Raw genomic sequence first — 23,733 nt, 5'->3', positions numbered from 1 at the left:
CATGGAAACTTGGAGGAGGAAATCTACATGACTCAGCCAGAAGGATTCAAAGTTGCTAGAAAAGAAAATATGGTGTGCAAACTTGAAAAATCGTTGTACGGTTTGAAACAATCTTCTAGACAATGGTACAAACGATTTGACAAGTTTATGTTGCAGCAAGGGTACAAGAGAAGCAAATACGATCATTGTGTGTATTTGCGCAGGCTTAAAGATGGTTCCTTTATATATCTTCTCCTATATGTTGATGATATGTTGATAGCTTCCAAGAATTCGGAAGAAATTGATAAGTTGAAGATTCAACTGAAGAAGGAGTTCGAGATGAAGGATTTGGGTGAGGCAAAGAAAATTCTTGGCATGGAGATAATTAGAGATAGACGTTCAAAGAAACTCTGTTTATCTCAAAAGGAATATTTGAAGAGAGTACTTCAACGTTTTGGCATAGATGACAAGACTAAGCCAGTTAGTACTCCACTTGCTTCCCATTTTAAGCTAAGTACTATTATGTCGCCAATGGATGAAGCTGAACGAGAGTATATGTCAAAGGTACCATACGCAAATGTTGTTGGTAGCTTGATGTATGCAATGGTTTGCACAAGGCCTGACATTTCACAAGCTGTTGGAGTTATTAGCAGATATATGCACAATCCAGGGAAGGAGCATTGGCAAGCTGTGAAGTGGATTCTACGGTATATTCATAATACTGTAGATGTCGGGTTAGTTTTTGAGCAGGAAGACAATCAGTCTGTAGTTGGATATTGTGACTCAGATTTTGCGGGTGATCTGGACAAACGAAGATCAACTACTGGTTATGTGTTTACTTTTGCAAAGGCACCAGTTAGTTGGAAGTCTACTTTGCAGTCAACAGTTGCTTTGTCTACAACAGAGGCAGAGTACATGGCTATTACAGAGGCTGTGAAAGAGGCAATTTGGCTTCAAGGATTGCTAAAGGAGCTTGGTGTTGAACAAAAAGGTATCACAATTTTTTGTGATAGTCAAAGTGCTATTCAATTAGCGAAGAACCAAGTTTATCATGCAAGGACGAAGCACATTGATGTTCGGTATCATTTCGTACGAGAAATCATAGAAGAAGGTGGAGTCACAGTGAAGAAAATTCATACTACGGAGAATCCTGCTGATATGCTGACAAAGGTGGTGACTGCGGTCAAGTTTCAACATTGTTTGGATTTGATCAACATTGTTGAAAACTGAAGATTGAAGATGAAGACACAATCAAAATTTGTTATTGAGAGAAAATTGAAGATGTGGAATTTTGCCAAGGTGGAGATTTGTTGAATTTGGCAAAACATTTTGTCCCACATCGGTGGGAAAAGAAGGGTTGGAGGGATTTTCCCCCTATAAAAGAAGGCTTAATGTTTAGGATTTATACATACCTCTCATTTGCCTTCTCATCTGTTTAAGGCATTTGTATTTCTCTCTTTAGTATTATTTCACTTGTATTTTTGGAGTGAAATAAAATATTGGTTGTGTCCGAGAAGTAGGCAAAATTAGCCGAACCTCGTAAATTCTGGTGTTCCCTTTATTGTCTTATTTATTATTTGGTGGCTGTCATAATTTTTGGTATAGTAGTTGTGACTTATTCACACTATATACATTTGGCTTCCGCAACAGAGTTGACGGGGAACATTAATACATGATATGAGATGGAATCCAAGTCTAGCTTCTCAATCAAATACAAAACTTCTTTACATCAAAGTAAGAAAACTTCACTTTACACTGGCACCTAAAATCCACTAACAAGAAATTTAAACATTGCACAATTACACACAGCTCAAAATCGTCATATATGCTTCCATGCCTACCTTCAAATTTGGTTTTCGGGAGAAGGGGGAGGGAAGGTGACACCGCGCTGTGGATAGGAACATGCCACTCGTAAGTCCTTCAACATGTTCACTATTCATCTTTTTTAAGTTCAGCATTAATCTTTTCACCAGAAATGCTCCTTAAAAGCTGCCTGGAGCACATATCATGTACATGAGTTGCATTCTTCATCCGATTAGCTCTTATCCAGGCCGGCTCCTATTCAAGATGCAACAAATGAACAATGCTCTTTACTCACAATGGTACATGTAATTTCTGAGATCGGTCTAGCTATTAGAAATCATACCTCTGGAACAATGCGAGAGAATACAAATTTTATAAGCAAAAGCACATGCTCCATAATGAGAATAGCAGCAAGTCCAGGTGATATTTTCCATTGCCCGTCACGATCATATAGGCAAACGAGGAGGATGCAGTTTGTACATATGGACATGACAATCAGAAACTGTATTCCAAGACATTAAGCCATTGTAAGAACGAGTAGTTAGGAAGGACGGCACGGATTGAATAGTCGGGTTGTACCTGAAATATGTTTAGCCAAGCTCCGATTGTCGCATCAGGACGTGGAATGGGCCTTCTTAACATGGCAAGCAATTTAAGTGCATCCGTTCGTATCTCTGTGATATTGTTCTGCAAAAGCAAAATATAATAAGGCTTCTTTTTACTCATTAAAAACAAATAAGTGAACTATGTAAAAAAAAGGGAGGCCAGGTGCATTATGTACCAAAGTAGCAAAGGCAAAACCAAGTGGAAATACACAAGCAAACATCATGATCATTCCAAATTGCAATGCCAATTCCAGAAAATCTGCAATGATTAAGAGTTTCAGTTAGCTATGGGTATTTAAAAACAGTTGCAGTTGCAGTAATTCAAACATGGACATGTTATTAAGGTGTTTAATAAGATTGAAACTCATTTACAATCTTTAACAAGAATAGGAGGCATGAATTACCATCGAAAAGTCCGTCTTCGAGCTCCTCTCCAATACTAGCAGAATAATCAGGTTTAAGGTACTCCTTTTCTACTCTAGACATGTATTGGGTCTTTTCCGAAGGCCTTCCTTTCTCACGTTTTCTCTTGTTTCTTCACGTAAAGGGACATATCAGATGGACCAGAAAGTAGCAAACAAATAATAAGCCAGAAAATCTCCAACAAAATACGGTGCAAACCACCCGAAACGAAGAGAGTGCCTTACCCCACAGCTCTATATTTCTTGAAGCTGTATTTTAAATAAGGTAGAGAGTTCTCCAACATATTCTCCAGCACCTGGGGAAACAGTAACAACATAGGTTAATAAAGATTCAGATGGTATATGTGAAAGGAATCAGAAACGATCCCATCTACCTCCGATATAATTAGACGTTGAATGAGAACTTGGCGAAGTGTCATAATATTGCGGTGCAATAAAGCATGATAGAAAATTCCAATGTAGGACTGCATGAAGTAAAGACCAAAGACCTGCAGAAGACAGCAAATTCCCAATTAGGGACAAAAAGTCCGGAAATTAAGAAAGATACTAAGTTTCTCATAACCACCTTGTAAACCCAGCTGTCAGCTCTCCGTTCTATGTTTTTGTTGTTCTCATATTTTACAAGCTTCACTGATATCTTTCCACCAATTTTATTAAAGTACTGAATGGTAAAGAGGTATACAGCTGTCAGACAAAACCTGAAAGAAGCAGAGAGCATATTTATTTTGTATGTGGCAGGCTAAAGTGAATTAAGAGCAGATAAAGCTATGTTTATTTAAACTGTGAAGTCAGCAAAGATTTGCAAGGTATAGGTAAGAAAATTGAATATTTGGAGGATAACTACTTACTACTTTCCGTGGTGTTAAGACCAACATTTTGCAATTGCAATCTGAATACCAGGATATGTAACCCCCAAGAGTGAACATAGAAAAGTTAAATAAAATATTGGCAGTCGTTTTATGAAATAAAACTGCGTGGTGGGAGGTCAGAAGAATTTCAACGTCAAAGAAAAAGTACTTCTTAGTTCATTCCAAAGCTGGTACAGTTCTAGGCCCTAACAGAACATGAACTAAAATAGGACATCAAATAGATGAAGTAAGGAGTAACAATGAAAAAGAAATTTTATCAATATTGGTATCTCTTTAATAGTATTAAGAATTAGGTAACTCATCCTGCTCTACTGAACTGGTTTACTTAAAAGTAAGACATCCAGGCTTATTTACATTAAAGATGAACACCAAAGAGAGGATCTTGACGTGGAATTAACCAATCAACTTGAAGACATCTCAGATACTGGGATTTCAGAAATTCAGACATAAGCAAGTAGTATATTTTTATTATTTTATTTGTAAGAAAATGACATGTACATATAGATAAAACATGTATTTCTGGACAAAGTGCTCTAATGCCATGGGTTAAGAAGATTATAAAGTTTCTTACTTTGATATATCAGACCTCAAAACCTCATAGACATGAGCGAAAGCCAATTCAAAAGGCAGCTGGAGACATATAATGCTCAGTATAATCATGGCATCATTTCTGAATCTCATGAAATGACCAAGCCATTCCTCTCTTTGAAATGCTTCTTTCCCCCTTGGTTTATCAGTTTTTTCAGCCCCCTGTTTCTTCATGAGTTCCACAGGGGACTGAAACTGATACCATTCACCTTCCAACAATCTAGAACCATTGTCTACACCAGCCGGATAATTCATCTGCCACCTGCACTCCAGGCAGTGAAATACGAACGAAAATATGTCAATCCAAATAACTTCAATGGAAGATTGACAAAAACAAATGGAAAAATCATGTGGAATGTGTCACCTGACAAGAAGCGCGGAGTTTTTACGCTTCCAGAATTGCAAAAATAACACAGCCCAAGAAACTATGCTTATGAAGAAAGCAGAAAGGACAAACAACTGCAATGACCTGGAAGAATATATAAGAGCCTGTTCAGAACCGGAATCAAAACTAAAAGAAACTTTGACAGTAACAGGCACAGAAAGTGGGATTGACCTACCCAAAATCCACTAACTGCACTGTAAGTCCAAACGCAGCTGGAAAAAGCATCCATTTTGTGTACATCCCAAGAAACGCAAAATAGGAAGCTATCTGTTGTTGACATTATGCTAGTCATTGTTAAGCAAGTTGAGAATTGTGCATTGTGGAGAACATGGACACAAATAGCAATGGAATTAAGCATGAATACAGAATGCTAAATAACTCCAAATAGTTCACCTTCGTGCCATAATAGTTACAAATATCATCTATAGGCTGCACAGTGAAGTCCCACCAGTTCAATGCCCAACTTCTTAGAAGCTGCTTCCTCTTTTTTTCATCTGCAAAGATATTTTAAATCTGCTTTGGTTGTTTCTAGACCACTGTTAACTTGAACATATCAGAGAAAACTTACCATGCACAGGGAACACTTCTTTAACAATGCCCACTGACTCCAATATTCGCAAAAGAGGCTTCCCTGGCTCCCAGTGCGCTTCAATTCCATCAGACTTTAATACAACTGTTGAGGTGCTTGTGTTCACCTGCAATTTTCGACTTCTCAAACATGAACTGAGAGTATGGGGAGGAATATAGTGAGCTATATTACATCACAAAAGAATTTTTATATTCCAGTGTAGATTGCAATATGACACAGAAGACTCTTTTTTGAATAAACTAAGACACAGAAGACTCTCTTTTTTGAATAAACTAAGACACAGAAGATTTATTTGTGATAAAAGGATAAGAACTAATAGTTACACCACAAAAGAATTTTTATATTCCAGTCTAGATTGCAATAAGACGCAGAAGACTCTCTTTTTTGAATAAACTAAGACACAGAAGATTTATTTGTGATAAAAGTATAAGAACTAATAGTTGCAAAGATGGGGAACCTAAAGAGCATTCGAAAAGACGCGCTTCAGACTTGCCTAATTTGATACAGACAATCAAATGAAGGCGTGAAAAAACTTATGCATCAATTAGGACAAGAAAGCACAAATATTAAAGCGGGCCAGGATGCCAGTTAACTCACAATCCCATATATTATGTGGCGGTAGCAACAGTAGCGTTCAAACCAACTAAACAACGAGCCATCTGGCTGCCTTTCAAATGCTTCAACCTCATCCCAGTGAAATTGCAAATCCACTCCTGAAACAAAAATTGTGTGCTCAGAATTAAGCAAAATCCTGCAAATTTATTGGACAGGTGAATCAGCTTGTAATTGCATCAGATCATACATAGAAAGGAGAAACTAGAGAAATTTTAATAGGTAACTGAAGAAAGATTTCATGATTATCACCGATATGAGTCCGTTTCTTCAACTGCAACTCTGCTGCAGCCTTGCCAAGAGTTTCTAGTGGCGATCCCAACTGGAAATAAAGAGCTTATGATTATTAAATTTTATATGCAGAATCGAGAACAAAACAGCAACAAGGAGATATTTGTCTAGTGACCAGACCTATTTTGTTAATATGAAGCAATTATATATATCACGCCCATAGTGGTATTTTCTAGTTAAAGAGAATTAGAATCATAACAAAAGGTACGACCCACATATTGTAGAATATGCGTGGATACATGCATAACCACGGGCAATTTGTCTGGTTCAACGTGTGACTCTTCAATGCCTTACCCATCTTGCTATCTTTCTTAAGCAAAAAGACCTACTACCTCTATCCGTCCCAATTTATGTGACACACTTGACTTTTAGTCTGTCCTAAAAAGAACTACTCAATCAAAGAAAAATCCATTAATGAGGTGATTTATAGCCACAGAAAGATCTACGACATGTTTTAGATCACAATTTTCAAAACTCTTTCTTTCAAACTCGTAAGTAGTCCTGTACTAGGTCTTAGTTTGTATGCAGCAACAACTATGGGTGCATTTTCTCAGTCTCAAGGATCCAAATTTCAGCTCTAAACTTTTGGGGTATCCCACAAAGAAAGACCAAAGGCTACCACACCCTTATCAATGTGAGCCAAGCTTAATTAATACTATGCTGTTCTTACGAGCTTGTTAGTCATTTCTGATGTGACTAACAAGAATAGTATATTTTGCAAAATTCCTACTACAATTGTAGTATGCAGGGCAGCTTCAACCTACTTCAGTTTTTGCCTAGATCCTCCACCCATTCGAGTATATGACTGTTTATTGTTACACAATATTACAGAATAGAAATGTTAAATAACCCAGCATAGTAAGTAAGAAAGCGACTGCTTAGAGGAAAATAAAACAAACGTAAATTAAACAACGGGGATTTCTCATGCAGTAAATTCAAACAAGAACAGAAACTATCTAGTTTGATATTAGTACTAAGTTATTTCAAGGAATTGCCCTCTGTGAATATTTTAGTAATCGTAACGTCAACAATAGTAATACAGCTGAATTTAGAAGGGAAACGGACCCTGATGAATTCATTCTGAAGGCCAACAACTCTGTCGACAATTAATCCCGCTTTTCGAAACTCTTCAACGAGAACCTCAATGCAGTCACTACTCTTATTATCTCCATGCTTGTAATTTCCTGAACTCTTCGGAAGAACCACGCCTATTTCAAAGGCCGTTTCTTCCTCCGCACCATTCCCGTTCATTTCCTAAAGCCCTAAAAAAATGTTCAACAGCTCCAACGAGGGAAAGTGTGAATCCTCGCTGAAGCTAAAGGAACATGAAATCGAATAACGTCAATGATGAAGACGAGCGTTTCGGAGCAGAGAGAAAATGGCGGAGAAATACAGGAGAGCTGTGAAGGCAAGGGTGACACATAAGCTGAGGGGAAGAACACGTGGAATTGGCGCCTGTTGTTTTTTTGTGTAACCGTTTTTGGATACCCTTTCAGCAATAAAAAACAGGTCAAATTTGTAGGCACAGACCACAATGCATTGCTGTGCTCTATGTTTATTTTCTTTTATTTTATATAGATGAGTGTTCTTTCTATGTCTCTTCTAATTTGTTTAACACGTTTCCTTTATAATGACTCACCTCAACTCTCTCCTTGTTCAAAATTAAGATAATTGTTAATAATAACTATATACGCACAACAACTTTGAAATAAATTTAATTTGGGTGAGCGACTACTTGAATTAATTATATTGTTCATAAATTTATATAAAATAAAAGATTATATCAAAGCATCCATGTTACAATAGTTAATAGTAATTCAGAATATCTAAAAGTCATGCTAAAAATGTATTTAATTTATCAAATAATAATAATATCACATAAAATAGAACAAATATTATCTTTTTGAACAGAGCAGATTAAATTCGTTTACTCTTCTTAAATGAAAAAAATAGATAAATCCGAGAGATACAAATAGTATTACTCCCTTGCATAAAAAAAATACTACTTCTAGTCATCATTTTGCCAAACTACGTATAACTTTTTAGGTAATGTTAGTTATTTTGGCAATCTGCATACTACTACACTTACACGGTTTCAAATATTAGTTAAATTACATTTACTTCAAAATACTTAAAATTTTAGATAAATAGGAACTCATTTATTACTGTTTTAAATAAATAATAAATCACTAATAAAGTGAAAAATTCAAAAAGAGATCAAAAGTAATTTTATTAGACAGATATTCTTATGACTAAAGTCATTATCTTTCTTTAATTACTGCATTTTTCTCAAATATTTTCTTTTATTATTTCATCAACTATTAAAAATTATTCTTTATATTACATTTCAGGTGTTAACATGTAAACTTTATTAAATTACACAATTTATATTCAAACTTTTCGTTTAAAACTTTTCTCGTAACAATTTTTTTTGTTGGTTTCTCATCCATACTGGGCCCACCAAATTTGGATTCGCGCCGAAAAATCTCACATAGGAGAGTAAAATATCCCTAAGACCCTAACAAATGCGATTCCATATCTCGGACTCGAGCCCAAAATCTCTGATTAAAGATAAAAGAATACGTATCATTCCACCACAACCTTGTTGGTGAACTTCGAACTATAAAAATGATAGTGTTTTTGGGCGACGGATACAACTCGTGACCTCCCATACTTTCTCTTTTATCTCCAGGCTTCAGAACAAGTTGCTTGGGAATAATGATATCAGTGATGCAGAGAAAAAGATGCTCTATTACCAAGTATTTTTATGGTTGACATAAGGAATATATGTCTTCGAGACTTGGATATATTCAGAGGGTGACAAAATTAAAGGTGCTGCTGCGCCTTAAATTTCTTTACTAAAAGGATTGTATTAATTTCATTTCATCCTAACTAAAATGGGACTATGCCATCACTTTTGCTACTCAACCAACTTGAAAATAAAGAGTTCAAATTTTGAATTTAATGCAAATGGTGGGAGAATTATTTTTGACGAATTTGCTCCTCAAATTTTTGTCGTGTCTAATCAAAGAATAATGGTCAATCAAACTCGTAATTAAATTTTTGACTGTCGTCAAGCCATTAGGAATTAATTGTAATTACTTTTGACTTTCATCAAGATGTTAGGAATTAATTCTCACGAACATGCGAGGATTCAAAGACTCTGATAGTTGAATAACGGATCCTAGGGGAATTTGCATCTATACCCGCTTTTTGAGTCACGTTTTACATTGTATCCGCTTTGCAAGAAAAATTACAACTGTACCCACTTTTTTGCGTAACTTCAGCATACGAGCATGAAGTAGTAAAGACTATTACGCAAAACTTCAGCATTTTAGTAGACGAGCCTGAAGTAGTAAAAATTGCTGAACCAAGTGTGCTGAAGTTTTTGTTTGTAATTGCTGAACTTAAGCATAGTAGCTGAAGTTTTGTTCTCTATTTGCTGAAGTTTTTATTTGTAATTGCTGAATTTAAGCATAATAGCTGAATTTTTGTTCTCTATTTGCTAAACTTAAGCATTCTAGTAGCTGGAGTTTTGTTCTCTATTTGCTGAACTTCAGCATGTTTTAGCTGAAGTTTTGTTCTATATTTGCTGAACTTTAGCATGTTTTATGCTATCATGTAATTGATTTTTTGTACAGATAATAAGTTTATCATAAGTAGGATTAATAACTTAAAAACTAGATAATGATTTAGCATAATAGGTTAAAATGCATTGATAATGTACAAAGCTGAATCCAAAAAAAAAAATAATAGAATGTGAATTAGAGGAAATGGACTTATATTTACATATATGTACGTACTTACTTTAGAAAGTTGTTTATAATTTATTTTTAAATAATCTGATAAACATACTTATGAAAATACCATCCCCATGAACTGAAGTTTCATAACAATACCAATAGCAGCAGAAGAAAGAAGAAGAAGAAGAAAACGAATGAGGAGAAGGAGGAGGAGAAAGGGGGCTGAAGTTATTTAAAAGTGAGTACAAATTAAAACTTAAAAAAATGGGTATAAATTAAATGGGGACGACCAAATAGGGCGCCCTGTGCAATTTTTACGGCTCCTGGGAAAAGCTAAGACATGGTACATAAGATAGTATATGTTATTCCATATATTATTATCTACTTAATTATATTTTTTTTGCTAAGATGTCAGTAGATATTAAGGAATAAATAGTGTTATGAACATAGTTAACATTTGGGAGGGCATGGATAGAAACTCAAAAACTTGTTTGTGGGACCCATGTTAGGAACATGTGAGGTATGAGGAATTAATAAATAGCAGTATCTTAGGCCAAAAATAGGAGCCGATTATTGTTGAGTAAAATGTTTGAGTCATCCAATCCCCAATTCTAAGTCTAGCTTCTCATCCTCTTCTTTGGAGCTCTCCTATCTTACTTAACTTCTGTATTTTGTATTTTCGTTAATGTTGTTCTACTTATTTAAGTTGTAATCGTTAGTTACTACTAATATAATCTATATTTTGGAGTTGTTACAAATAGGGGTTTCGAAATAATTTCCTAAGGCTTGTCCAAATTCCTTACCTGAAACTCGTGACATACGCAAGAAAATTCATAATCGTTCTGCTTATTACAAATTTATAATTTTTATTGGAGGATCTTATGTGATCACTTGTATATATTACAAAATCAAAAAAATATGTTTTCTTAGTTATAACAATCATATCATAGAGATATATTTCCTTAGTTGAAGTAGTCAGATCACTTGTAATAAATTGTACATATATGTTAACTTAATTACTTATAGTGATACGACTTGTATATATATTAGAGAGGTATTATCAATGAAAGAAGCACACTTGGGAAATCTTATTTTACATGGTATCAGCGCATGACCCATCCCGATTTCCGATGTTGGGCCCTCATAATTATCCATACTCTAGATGTCCAGTCCTGGGCGTGAGAGAGGGTGTTGAGTCCCACATCAACAATGAAGGAGATGTGTGGTCTCCTTATATGGACTTGGGCAATCCACACCTCTTGAGCTAGTTTTTGGGATTGAGTTAGGCCCAAAGTCTATTTACATGGTACTAGAGCACGTTAAGAGATCCTGAGATTTTATTTTTTCAGCCATGGGGACAAAAGGACGCACTGATAAAGGCATTGGAGAACAAGCAGGTCTGCCTCAACTCAAAGTCGCAGATGCTTCTCCCTATTCCCTGCATCCATTCGATCACCCAGGTTTGATTTTCGTTACCAACTCTCTTAGTGAAAATGGAGAAAACTATTTCACTTGGAGACAGTTTTTTGAATGCACTGCACTCTAAAAATAAAGTTGGATTTGTTGATGGGACCATCAAGAAACCGAAAGAAAACTCTCAGGATTTTCAGTTGTGGATACAATGCAACGCCATTGTACTTTCATGGCTTACAAATGTAATTTCCAAGGAATTTCAAGGTAGTGCCGCACATGTCGAACTGCCAGAGAAATTTAGGTAGATCTGGAAGAATGATTTACTCAAGGAATTGCACCAAGAGTGTATGGATTGAAGCGTGCCATAGCTCTCTTGCAACAAGAGAGAGCTTTTATTTCATCATATTACGGTAAACTTACGTCCATTTGGGGTGAGTTGCAAGGTCTTCTGCCAACTCCTTCTTGCACATGTGTTGCAGTTACGGGCAACAAAGAAGATGCAATCCATGAGGGAGGAGGAAAAAGTTTTTGATTTTCTAATGGGACTTGATGACACATATTCAACTGTGCATTCTCAAATATTAAGTGTCGACCCATTGCCAAACCTAGGAAGAGCCTATGCTATCGCGGCTCAAGAGGAGAAATAGAGGTCTGTTGCCGCAAATCACACACCCACTATTGAAGCAGCTGCCTTGCTGACTAAAGGCGTTAAATTACGACAAAGGAAAAATGAAGATGGGGCTCGACATCAATTTTCACCTTGCATACATTGTGGGAAAACAAATCACAACAAAGATTATTGCTTCAAAGTGATTGGATATCCTTCAGATTAGCGCAAACTAGGAAAGAAAAATAGCAAGCAAACCAATAATGATCAGATGCAGTCTCGTGCGCATCAGAAATATTAGATGGAATCAAATCCACTCCCAGGTGTGGTCCTGGCTGCAACTACTGAAGGGCATATTTCACCAATCCCAGGTTTGACATATGATTAACACCAACAACTATTAGTACTATTGGGAAACCATGGAGCTTCTACAGGTAACCCATTATTAAATATGGCAGCATCTAATTTTTCAGGTAAGACAAAAGAGGTGTGGATAGTTGATACGGAGGCTACAAACCATATAGCTCGTGATATAAATTCATTGTCAAATAAAATAGTTCGTCCAGATTTACCGCCATTGCAAATTTCAAATGGTGATATGGTCAAAGTTCATGCCTTGGGCCAAGTGGCTCTTGGGAAAAGATTGATTTTTGAACATGTTCTTGGAGTTCCTGATTTTTGTTTTAATTTATTGTCAGTTAGCAAATTGATAGATGACTTACAATGTACAGTAGCCTTTTTGCCTAATTCTTTTATGATTCAGGACTTACCTTCGAGGACGCCGATTTGAGTGGGTAGAAAACGGAATGGTCTTTATTACTTTGAGTCGATGGAAGGGGGGCAAACATTGATGGTGAAGAAGTCTGTTAGTGCAAGTTTATGGCATCAACAGTTGTGGCATTTACCAATAAATCGTATTTCTCTAGTTCCTAGTTTATCTGTTAGCCTTGATGGCAAGAAAACTATGTTTTGTGATGCTTGTTGTAAGTTAAAACATACAAGAATATCTTTCCCCACTAGTATGATTAAGACAAAGCATGCTTTTGATTTAATACATTGTTACATTTGGGGGCCATACAAGACACAATCTCTTTCTAGATCTCATTACTTTCTCAATATAGTTGATGATTTCAGTCGAGCAACATGGGTTTTTCTCATGAAGAATATATCAGAAACTAAAGTCTATCTGTTACAATTTTTTAATTGGGTAAACATGCAATTCAACTTGCGAATTAAAATCCTAAGAACAGACAAAAGACTAGAATTTAAGCATGAAGATTTAGTGTCACATTATTTTGATTATGGCATGAAACGTCAAAGTAGTTGTACAAATACTCCACAACAGAATGGAGTAGTCGAACAGAAGCATAGACATCTCTTGGAAGTGGCTCGTGCACTGCGTTTTCAAGCGCATCTACCCATCAAGTTTTGGGGAGAATGTGTCCTTACTGCGACATATTTAATTAATTGAATGCCTCTTTCTAATTTACAAAATACAACCCCATATGATAAGCTACTTGGTAAAGTACCTACATATGATCATTTGAGAAACTTTGGTTGTCTTTGTTATGGACATATGAATAGCAAGCCTCGAGATAAATTTGCTCCACGTGCAAAGCGAGGCATTTTTGTTGGATATCCTAGCGGTCAAAAGGGATATAAAATTTATGATTTTGAGGATAAAAAAAATTATATTTCACGCGATGTCCAATTTTTTGAACATGTTTATCCTTTTGAAGGTTCTAAAAAGACAAAGATTATGTCATAAATTGACTTGAGTCAACCGATTACATTTGATGAGCCATATGGACAAGAACCCAACTACATAGAGCAACATGAGACGAATGAGAATTGTACAACGGTTGAGAATTATAGTGCCATTGAGAATTCAGAAAATACATCCACAAGCACTTTTCCACCACCAACAACTGATGTCATACCCCTTTTTGCACTCCTTCACTGATGTGACGACCCAGACAGTCGTCTCATGAGTTATCGCTTCGTTTTTCCTATTTATGCTTCGTTATCCTTTGTTTATCTGTGTTATATGGTATCAGGTTGGTCGGATCGTGTTTGGAAAGTATTTGGTAAGGCTTGAGACACTTAATCTCTTTAGAGTGAGTTTAATTTGGAAAAGTCAATCAGATGTTGACTTATGTGTTAGAGGGCTTGGATGTGAGTTCCAATGGTTCGGTTAGTTTTGGGAGGTGATTTGTGACTTGGTAGCGTGATCGGAATGAATTTTGGAGGTCCGTAGTAGATTTAGGCTTGAATTGACGAAATTGGTATTTTGGCAATTTCCGGTTGGTAGGCGAGATTTTGATATAGGGGTTGGAATAGAATTTCGAAAGTTGCAGTAGTTCCGTTGTGTCATTTGGGACGTCTGTGCAAAATTTCAGGCCATTCGAATGTGGTTTGGTTGGGTTTTTGATCGAAAGCGTAATTTAGAAGATTTTAAAAAGTTTGGCTTGAATCCGATGTGTTTTGGGTGATTTGATGGTGTTTGAGGTGTTTGATGATTGGAACAAGTTTGAATAAGGTATTAAGGCATGTTTGTGCCTTTGGTTGAGGTCCCTAGGGCCTCAGGGTAATTTTGGATGGTTGACAGAGAGGTTTGAGACTTGTTGCAGCTGCTGAACTTTGTTGTTTCAGGTATTTCCGCACCTGTGGATGGGGACCGCAGGTGCAGCGCCACATGTGCGAGAGAGGAACCGCAAAAGCAGATTTTGAGAATTTGCCAGGGACCGCACTTGCGGAGTCGTAGGTGCGGAAGACTGAGCGCATAAGCGGCTTGGGCTTTTAAGTGAAGGACCACAGAAGCGGCGATTGGACCGCATATGTGGTGGGATGGTCGCAGATGCGAAAATCCCTAGGCAGAAGGTATATATTGCTTTCTACGCGAATTTTGTAAATAACTCCATTTTTTGAAGATGGGAAAGAGGCTAAGGCATAGGATTTCAAGAGGAATCAAAGGATATCAGGTGGGTAAGTTCCTTAAGCTTAATTACTTGGGTTTAAGACCATTTTTCCACTGATTAATCATGGTTTTAGTGGGGATTAAAGAAGGAAAATTGGGGATTAAGGCTTGAGTTTAAGAGGCTTTTAAATGAGGATTTGAGGCGTCATTTGGACTCCGATTTTAGTGTTCTTGATATGCATAGACTCGTGGGGAGACGAGGAATCTACTAATGTAAAAATTTTTGAATTTCGAGACGAGGGCCCGGGGGTCGGGTTTTGGTAATTTCGGGATTTTTGGTATTTTTCGATTGTTTTTGCTTGGGCTTCGTTCCTTTGGAATATTTTGACGTCCTCGTTCTGATTTTGGATAGAGTCTACGCGCGTGGAGGCTGATTCGAGGGGCAAAGGCATCACAGAGTAGTGTTTTCACCGGTTTGAGGTAAGTAACCATTTGACTGAGAAGCTGCCCGAGGGGCCATATTTTGAGTGATTCCTTGCCCGAGAGGCCTTATTATGATGTTTTCACTGATTTCACTCTTCTTTTAAATAAGCCTCTGTTTGATATACCACTAAGTACTTGATTTCAAATGTTTAAACTAGAAACGTGATTTTATAATGGAAACGGATTTTAAACTGTAAAGATGACCTAATATTCTGTTGATTATTTAGTTATGTATTTTTGAACTGCTCGTCACTACTTTCAGTCCTAATTTACTCTAGTTACTTACTGAGTTGGCGTACTCACGTTACTCCATGTACCTTGTGTGCAGATCCAGGTGCCCGAGCGACCAAGTGAGGGCTTTAAGCTGTTTCAGTATTTGACGGAGACTTTGAGGTAGCTGCATGGCGTCCACAACCTTGTTCTCTCCCTCCTATCTTACTATTTTTTCGCATTTCCTAGACTATTGATGTGTTAGGTATTCAGACTTGTATTAGAGGCTCTAGACTCATGACACCAAATTGTTGGGGCTGTGTAGTTTATTGTTATTTTGACTTTTCGCATATCTTTGTTGTCGTAACACTTATAATGAATTTGGTATTTAAAACTTGCGTTTGAAAATGGCTTAATGTTATTAGAAAGAGAGTTGTGGTTATTGATTAGTTGGCTTGCCTAGTAATGTGATAGGCGCCATCACGGTCGATATTTAGGGTTGTGACAAGTTGGTATCAGAGCCTAGGTTACATAGGTCTCGCGAGTCATGAGCCGGTTTAGTAGAGTCTCGCGGATCGGTTTGGAGACATCTGTATTTATCCTCGAGAGGCTATAGAACTTTTAGGAAAATTCTTCATATTCTTGAAAGTCTTATCGTGCGAACTTGTTGATCCGAATACTAAACTTCTATTATTCCATTCTCTCATAGATGGTGAGGACACGAGCTACCGGGCAGGGTGGACGACCACTAGTTCCACCAGTTGGGGCCACCAGAGGCCGAGGCCGTGGTAGGGGCAGAGCAGTTAGGGCAACACCTGCAGATCCACCAACTACCCCAGTTCAGGATCATGTCCCAGTTGTGGACGCTACAGTAGCACCAGCTCAGACACCAGCTATGCCTATGGTGATTCCAGGCCTTCAGGAGGCTTTAGCTCAGATCTTATCAGTGTGTACCGGTTTGGCTCAGGTGGTTTTAGTTACTACGGTCGCAGCTACTTCTCAGGTCGAGGGAGGAACCCAGACTCTCATTGCTCGCACGCCTGAGCAGGTTGTACAGGGACTCCAGACACTGGGGGCATCTCTAGCCTAGCTGGTTGCACCAACTTAGGAGTTTGTGGTACCAATTATGCCGGACGACGAGCAGCGTTGACTTGAGAGGTTTGGTAGACTCCAGCCCCCGACTTTCAGTGATGCAGAGGTCAAGGATGCCCAGGGTTTCTTGGATAAGTGTTAGAGGATGCTTCGTACAGTAGGAATTCTAGAGACCAGTGGTGTGGCATTTACCACCTTTCAATTTTCTGAGGTTGCCTTCACTTGGTGGGAGGCTTATGAGAGGCGTAGGCCTGTTGGTGTAGTGCCTCTTACTTGGCAGCAATTCTCTGTTCTCTTCCTGGAGAAGTATGTACCATAGTTGTGCCGAGAGGAGATCCGTAGGCAGTTTGAGCAGCTGCGTCAGGAGGAGATAACGGTGACGCAATATGAGATGCGGTTCTCTAAGTTAGCCTGTCATGCGATTTGGATGGTTCCCACAGATCGAGGGAGGATCAGGAGGTTTGTTGATGACCTTACGTACCAGCTACAGATTCTTATGACTTGGGAGAGGTGACAGGTGCTACCTTTTAGGAGGTTGTTGATATCACCTGTGAGATTGAGACGGATCGCCGGTAGGAGCGAGAGGAGAGGGAGGCCAAGAGGCCTCGGGGATCTGGTAGCTTTAGCAGTGCTCCTTAGAGGGGTCAGTTCCAGCAGGGTAGAGGCCGTTCATTTAGGCAGGCCCATTCAGCTCGCCCAGGTTACCATGGAGCACCATTAGGTCATGACTTTCATAGTTCTCATCAGGGCCACTCATCACTTGGTGCCCTCCCAGCTCAGAGCTCGTCTCGTGCCCCATCAGTCTAGGGTTCTTCCATGCCATATATTGTTCATTTCGGTGCTAGGGGTTCCCTTCAATCCTCATCTCCAACACCGGGGAGTTGTTATGAGTGTGAAAAATTTGGGCATATGAGGAGGCAATGTCCTCATCTTCGTGATGGTCAGTCTCAGCAGAGGGATCAGCCCTTAACTTCTGCTCCAGTTACTTCACCACTCGCCCAGCCAGATATGGGTGAAGGTCAATCAGCCAGGGGCCGCCCTAGAGTGGGAGGTTGATCAAGTAGTGGTCAGACCCGTTTCTATGCTCTTCCGGGTAGACCCGATGCTATGGCTTCAGATGCTGTTATTACAGGTATTGTTTCAGTCTGCCACAGAGATGCCTCTATATTATTTGATCCTGGTTCCATCTTTTCTTACGTGTCATCATACTTTGCTCGTTATTTGGGTACGCCCCGTGAGTTTCTTGCCTTACCTGTTCATGTATCTACCCCGGTTGGCGATACTATTATTGTAGACCGTATGTACCAGTCATGTGTGGTGACTATTGGGGGTCTGGAGACCCGAGTAGATCTAATATTATTGAGAATGGTGGATTTTGATGTCATTTTGGGCATGGATTGGTTATCTCTGTGTCGCTCTATTCTGGATTGTCATGCTAAGACAGTCATATTGGCTATACTAGGTGTGCCATGGATCGAGTGGCGAGGTGTGACTGATTATGTTCCTAGTAGAGTGATATCATTCTTGAAAGCCCAGTGTATGGCTGGGAAGGGTTGTCTTTCATATCTAGCGTTTGTGAGGGATGTCGGAGCTGTGACTCTCAGTATTAATTCTGTTCCAGTTGTGAGGGATTTTCCAGATGTGTTTCCTGCTGACCTACCGGGCATGCCACCAGACATGGATATTGGTTTTGGTATTGATCCGGTGCCAGACACTCATCCCATTTCTATTCTGTCGTATCGTATGGCACCAGTGGAGTTGAAGGAATTAAAAGAACAACTTCAGGAACTCCTTGATAAAGGGTTCATTCGGCCTAGTATGTCACCTTGGGGTGCGCCGGTTCTGTTTGTGAAGAAGAAGGATAGCACAATGAGAATGTGCATTGATTATAGACAATTGAACAAAGTAACAATTAAGAACAAGTATCCTTTTCCTCGCATTTCTATTCGACCAGCTTCAGGGAGTGAGAGTGTTCTCCAAGATTGATCTCCGTTCGGGTTATCACCAGTTAAAGATCAGGGATTGAGATATTCTTAAGACGACTTTCAGGACCCGATATGGTCATTATGAGCTCTTAGTGATGTCTTTTGGGCTGACCAATGCCCTATCAGTGTTCATGCATTTGATGAACAGCGTGTTCCGGCCTTATCTTGATTCATTTGTCATAGTCTTCATTGATGATGTTCTGGTGTATTCACGTAGTCAGGAGGAGCACACGGAGCATTTGAGAGTTATATTGTAGAGATTGAAGGAGGAGAAGCTTTATGCAAAATTCTCCAAGTGTGAGTTTTGGCTCAGTTCAATGGCTTTCTTGGGGCGCATGGTGTCCAACGAGGGTATTCAGGTTGATTCGAAGAAGATAGGGGGCGGTTCAGAGTTGGCCTAGACCGTCCTCAGCCATAGAGATTCATAACTTTCTTAGGTTGGCAGGCTATTATCGCCGGTTTGTTCAGGGATTCTCATCTATTGCATCGTCCTTGACCAAGTTGACTCAGAAGTGTGCTTCATTTGTATGGTCGGATGAGTGTGAGGAGAACTTTTAGAGGCTCAAGACAGCTTTGACCACATCTCCAGTACTAGTTTTGCCATCAGCTTCAGGTTCATACACCGTGTATTGTGATGCTTCGAGGGTTGGGATTGGTTGTGTGTTGATGCAGGAGGGTAGAGTTATTGTTGATGCAGGAGGGTAGAGTTATTGCGTATGCTTCTCGTCAGTTGAAGCCCCATGAGAAGAACTACTCCGTTCATGATCTGGAGTTGGCTGCCATAGTTCACGCATTGAAGATTTGGAGACATTACTTGTATGATGTATCTTGTGAGGTGTTTATTGACCATCGTAGCCTCCAGCACTTGTTCAAACAGAAGGATCTCAATTTGAGGCAGCGGAGATGGTTGGAGTTGCTTAAGGATTATGATATCACTATATTGTATCATCTGGAAAAGGCCAATGTGGTGGCCGATGCTTTGAGCCGAAATGCGATGAGTATGGGGAGTCTGGCATATATTCCAGTTGGGGAGAGACACCTTGCAGTTGATGTTTAGGCCTTGGCCAATCGGTTTGTGAGATTAGATGTTTCGAAGCTCAGTCGGGTATTGACTTGTGTGGTTTCTCGGTCTTTCTTATATGATCGCATCAGAGAGTATAGGTATGATGATCCACATTTGCTTGTCTTGAAGGACAGAGTTCAGCATGATGATGCAAGAGATGTGACTATCGGTGATGATGGGGTGTTGAGGATGCATGACCGAATTTGTGTGCCCAATGTGGATGGGCTTCGGGAGTTGATTCTGGATGAGGCCTATAGCTCGCGGTATTCTATTCATTCGAGTGCTGCGAAGATATTTCAGGATTTGAGACAACACTATTGGTGGTGGAGAATGAAGAAAGACATTGTAGGATTTGTGGCTCGGTGTCTCAATCATCAGCAGGTGAAATATGAGCATCAGAGACCGGGTGGCTTGCTTCAGCAGATGGTTATTCCCAAGTGGAAGTGGGAGAGGATCACTATGGACTTTGTTGTTGGACTTCCACGGGCTTTGAAGAAGTTCGATGCTATTTGGGTGAATGTAGATCGACTGACCAAGTCCGCGCACTTCATTCCGGTGTGTACCACCTATTCTTCAGAGTGGTTGGTAGGGATCTATATCCGAGAGATTGTTCGTTTGCATGGTGTCCATGTTTCCATTATTTCAGATAGGGGCACTCAGTTTACTTCGTAGTTTTGGAGGTCTGTGTAGAGAGAGTTGGGTACTCAGGTGGAGTTGAGCACAACTTTTCATCCTCAGACGGACGGGCAGTCCGAGCACACTATTTAGATATTGGAGGACATGTTACGTGCTTGTGTCATTAATTTCGGAGGGTCATGGGATCAGTTTCTACCGCTGGCAGAGTTTGCCTATAACAACAACTATCAGTCGAGTATTCAGATGGCTCCATATGAGGCTTTGCATGGGAGGCGGTGTAGATCTCCAGTTGGTTGGTTTGAGCCTGGTAAGGCTAGGCTATTGGGGACTGATTTAGTATAAGATGCTTTGGAGAAGGTGAAGGTGATTCAGGAGAGGCTTCGTACAGCGCAGTCAAGACAAAAGAGTTATGCTGATAGGAAGGTTTGAGATGTGTCCTACATGTTTGGCGAGAAGGTTCTGTTGAAGGTTTCACCCATGAAGCGTGTTATGAGATTTAGGAAGAAAGGGAAATTGATTCCTCGGTTCATTGGGCCTTTTGAGGTGCTTCAGAGGGTTGGGGAGGTGGCTTATGAGCTTGCTTTGCCACCCAGCTTGTCGAGTGTGCATCCGATATTTCATGTTTCTGTGCTCCGGAAGTATATTGGGGATCCGTCTCATGTTTTGGATTTTAGCACGGTTCAGTTGGATGATGATTTGACTTATGATGTGGAGTCTGTAGCTATTTTGGGTCGGCAGGTTCGAAAGTTGAGGTCAAAGGATAGAGCTTCAGTGAAAGTGCAGTGGAGAGGTCGGCCCGTGGAAAAGGCTACCTGGGAGACCGAGCGGGAGATGCAGAGCGGATATCCTCACCTATTTGAGGCTTCAGGTATATTTCTTGACTCGTTCGAGGACGAATGTTTGTTTAAGTTGGGGAGGATGTGACGACCCGGACAGTCATCTCATGAGTTACTGCTCCGTTTTCCCTATTTCTGCTTCGTTATGCTTTGTTTATCCGTTTTATGTGGTATTGAGTTGGTCGGATCGAGTTCAGAAAGGATTTGGTAAGGTTTGAGATACTTAGTCTCTTTAGAGTGAGTTTAAGTTGGAAAAGTCAAACCGGATGTTGACTTATGTATTAGAGGGCTCGAATGTGAGTTCCGATGGTTCGGTTAGTTTCGGGAGGTAATTTGTGACTTGAGAGCGTTATCGGAATTAATTTTGGAGGTCCGTAGTAGATTTAGGCTTGAATTGGCGAAGTTGGTATTATGGCAATTTTCGGTTGGTAGGCGAGACTTCAATATAGGGGTCGGAATGGAATTCCGAGAGTTGTAGTAGTTCCATTATGTCATTTGGGATGTGTGTGCAAAATTTTAGGTCATTCGGACGTGGTTTGGTTGGGTTTTTGATCGAAAGCGTAATTTAGAAGATTTTAGAAAGTTTGTCTTGAATCCGATGTGTTTTGGGTGATTTGATGGTGTTTGAGGTGTTTTGATGATTGAAACAAGTTTGAATAAGGTAATAGGATATGTTTGTGCTTTTGGTTGAGATCCCGAGGGCCTCGGGGTGATTTCGGATGGTTGACAGAGAGGTTTGAGACTTGTTACAGCTGCTGAACTTTGTTGTTTATGGTATTTTCGCACCTGCGGATTGGGGACCGCAGGTGCGGAAGACTGAGCGCAGAAGCGGCTTGGGATTTTAAGTAAAGGACCGCAGAAGCGGCGATTGGACCGCATATGCGGTACCGTAGAAGCAGTGGGATGGTCGCAGATGCGAAACTCCCTGGGCAGAAAATATATATTGCTTTCTTCGCGAATTTTTTAAAGAACTCCATTTTTTGAAGATGGGAAAGAGGCTAAGGCATAGGATTTCAAGAGGAATCAAATGATATCAGTTGGGTAAGTTCCCTAAGCTTAATTACTTGGGTTTAAGACCATTTTTCACTGATTAATCATGGTTTTAGTGGGAATTAAGGAAGGAAAATTGTGGATCAGGGCTTGAGTTTAAGAGGCCTTTAAATGAGGATTTGAGAGGTCATTTGGACTCCGATTTTAGTGCTCTTGATATGCATAGACTCGTGGGGAGACGAGGAATCACTTGATGTATAAATTTCTGAATTTCGAGACGTGGGCCTGGGGGCGGGTTTTGGTAATTTTGGTATTTTTCGATTGTTTTCGCTTGGACTTTGTTCCCTTGGCATATTTTGACATCCTTATTCTGATTTTGGATAGATTAGACGCGCGTGGAGGCCGATTCAAGGGGAAAAGGCATCGCGGAGTAGTATTTTCACTGGTTTGAGGTAAGTAACCATTGTAAATCTGGAACTGAGGGTACAAAACCCTGGTATTTGACTTGTTTTGATAAACGCAGTGACGCACATGCTGGGTGACGAGCGTGTGGGCATGCACCGGTAGGGATTGTGACTTGGTCCGTCCCGTAGCGACTATTAAGCCGCGTATTTGATTTGGAAATATTATGTTATTCCGTATTTTGGATATTATACTGTATCATGGGTTGTATGCCCTGTTTGGGGCCTTGTGCCAACCTGTAGAAACCCTTAGGGGCATTTTGACTCTTTTACCTCACTTTACTTGCTAGAAGCAAATCCTCAGTCATGTTTTACCTGCTTAAATATTTAAAACTGGTTTTATTACTCTACTCCCAATTGTGAGGATTGTTTGGGCTGAGTTCCCCAATTTCCATTATTGTGCCCGAGAGGCTATGAGGTTAAAGACCGAGAGCGGTTGAGAACCCAGTTGTGAGGATATTTATATATATGAGAGTTATGGATCGGGTTGCACGCCGCAACAATACATATATAGATCGGCCTGCACGCCGCAACGATATATATATTGGATCGGGCTGCACGCCGTAGCGATATGACACTTGGGCGGTAGGAGCCCCTCCGGAGTCTGCACACCCCCAGTGAGCGTAGTCGAATATTATATATGGATCGGGCTGCATGCCGCAGCGGTTACTATGATTTCTATTAATATGAGATACTAATGAGCCGAGTGCTGAGAGTGAGTACTGTGTGACGAGAGTCAAGTCACGAGTGACTGAGAGACTGCCCGAGGGGCCATATTTTGAGTGATTCCTTGCCCGAGAGGCCTTGTTTTGATGTTTTCAATGATTTCACTCTTTTTTAAGCCTTTGTTTGATATACCGCTGAGTACTTGATTTCAAATGTTTAAACTGGAAACGTGATTTTATAATGGAAACAGATTTTAAACTGTAAAGATGACCTGATATTCTGTTGATTATTCAGTTATATATTTTTGAACTGCTCGTCACTACTTTCAGTCTTTATTTACTCTAGTTACTTACTGAGTTGGCATACTCACGTTACTCCCTACACCTTGTGTGCAGATCCAGGTGCCCGAGCGACCAAGTGAGGGCTTTTAGCTGTTTCAGTATTTGACGGAAACTTTGAGGCAGCTGCATGGCGTCCGCAGCCTTGTT

General features: G+C 39.7%; 1 protein-coding gene across 1 annotated transcript; it reads right to left on the bottom strand.

Moving 5' to 3' along the window:
* Window positions 1-1,631: 1,631 nt before the first annotated feature.
* LOC104240725 (anoctamin-like protein At1g73020) lies at window positions 1,632-7,562 on the bottom strand. Its single transcript, XM_009795599.2, has 16 exons — window positions 7,209-7,562; window positions 6,105-6,174; window positions 5,838-5,953; window positions 5,220-5,346; window positions 5,045-5,145; window positions 4,827-4,918; window positions 4,631-4,735; window positions 4,250-4,528; window positions 3,375-3,507; window positions 3,184-3,297; window positions 3,035-3,105; window positions 2,792-2,922; window positions 2,564-2,646; window positions 2,362-2,469; window positions 2,126-2,284; window positions 1,632-2,037 (listed from the first exon to the last, which is right to left on the bottom strand). The coding sequence occupies exons 1-16, from the start codon at window positions 7,392-7,394 to the stop codon at window positions 1,912-1,914; spliced, it is 2,001 nt and encodes a 666-aa protein (XP_009793901.1). The 5' UTR covers window positions 7,395-7,562; the 3' UTR covers window positions 1,632-1,911.
* Between the last annotated feature and the right edge of the window lie 16,171 nt (window positions 7,563-23,733).

Source organism: Nicotiana sylvestris, chromosome 3, assembly GCF_000393655.2.
Source record: "Nicotiana sylvestris chromosome 3, ASM39365v2, whole genome shotgun sequence".
NCBI lineage: Eukaryota > Viridiplantae > Streptophyta > Magnoliopsida > Solanales > Solanaceae > Nicotiana > Nicotiana sylvestris.
Note: the sequence above shows the minus strand (reverse complement) of the source record. Positions and strands in the feature narration are given on the sequence as shown.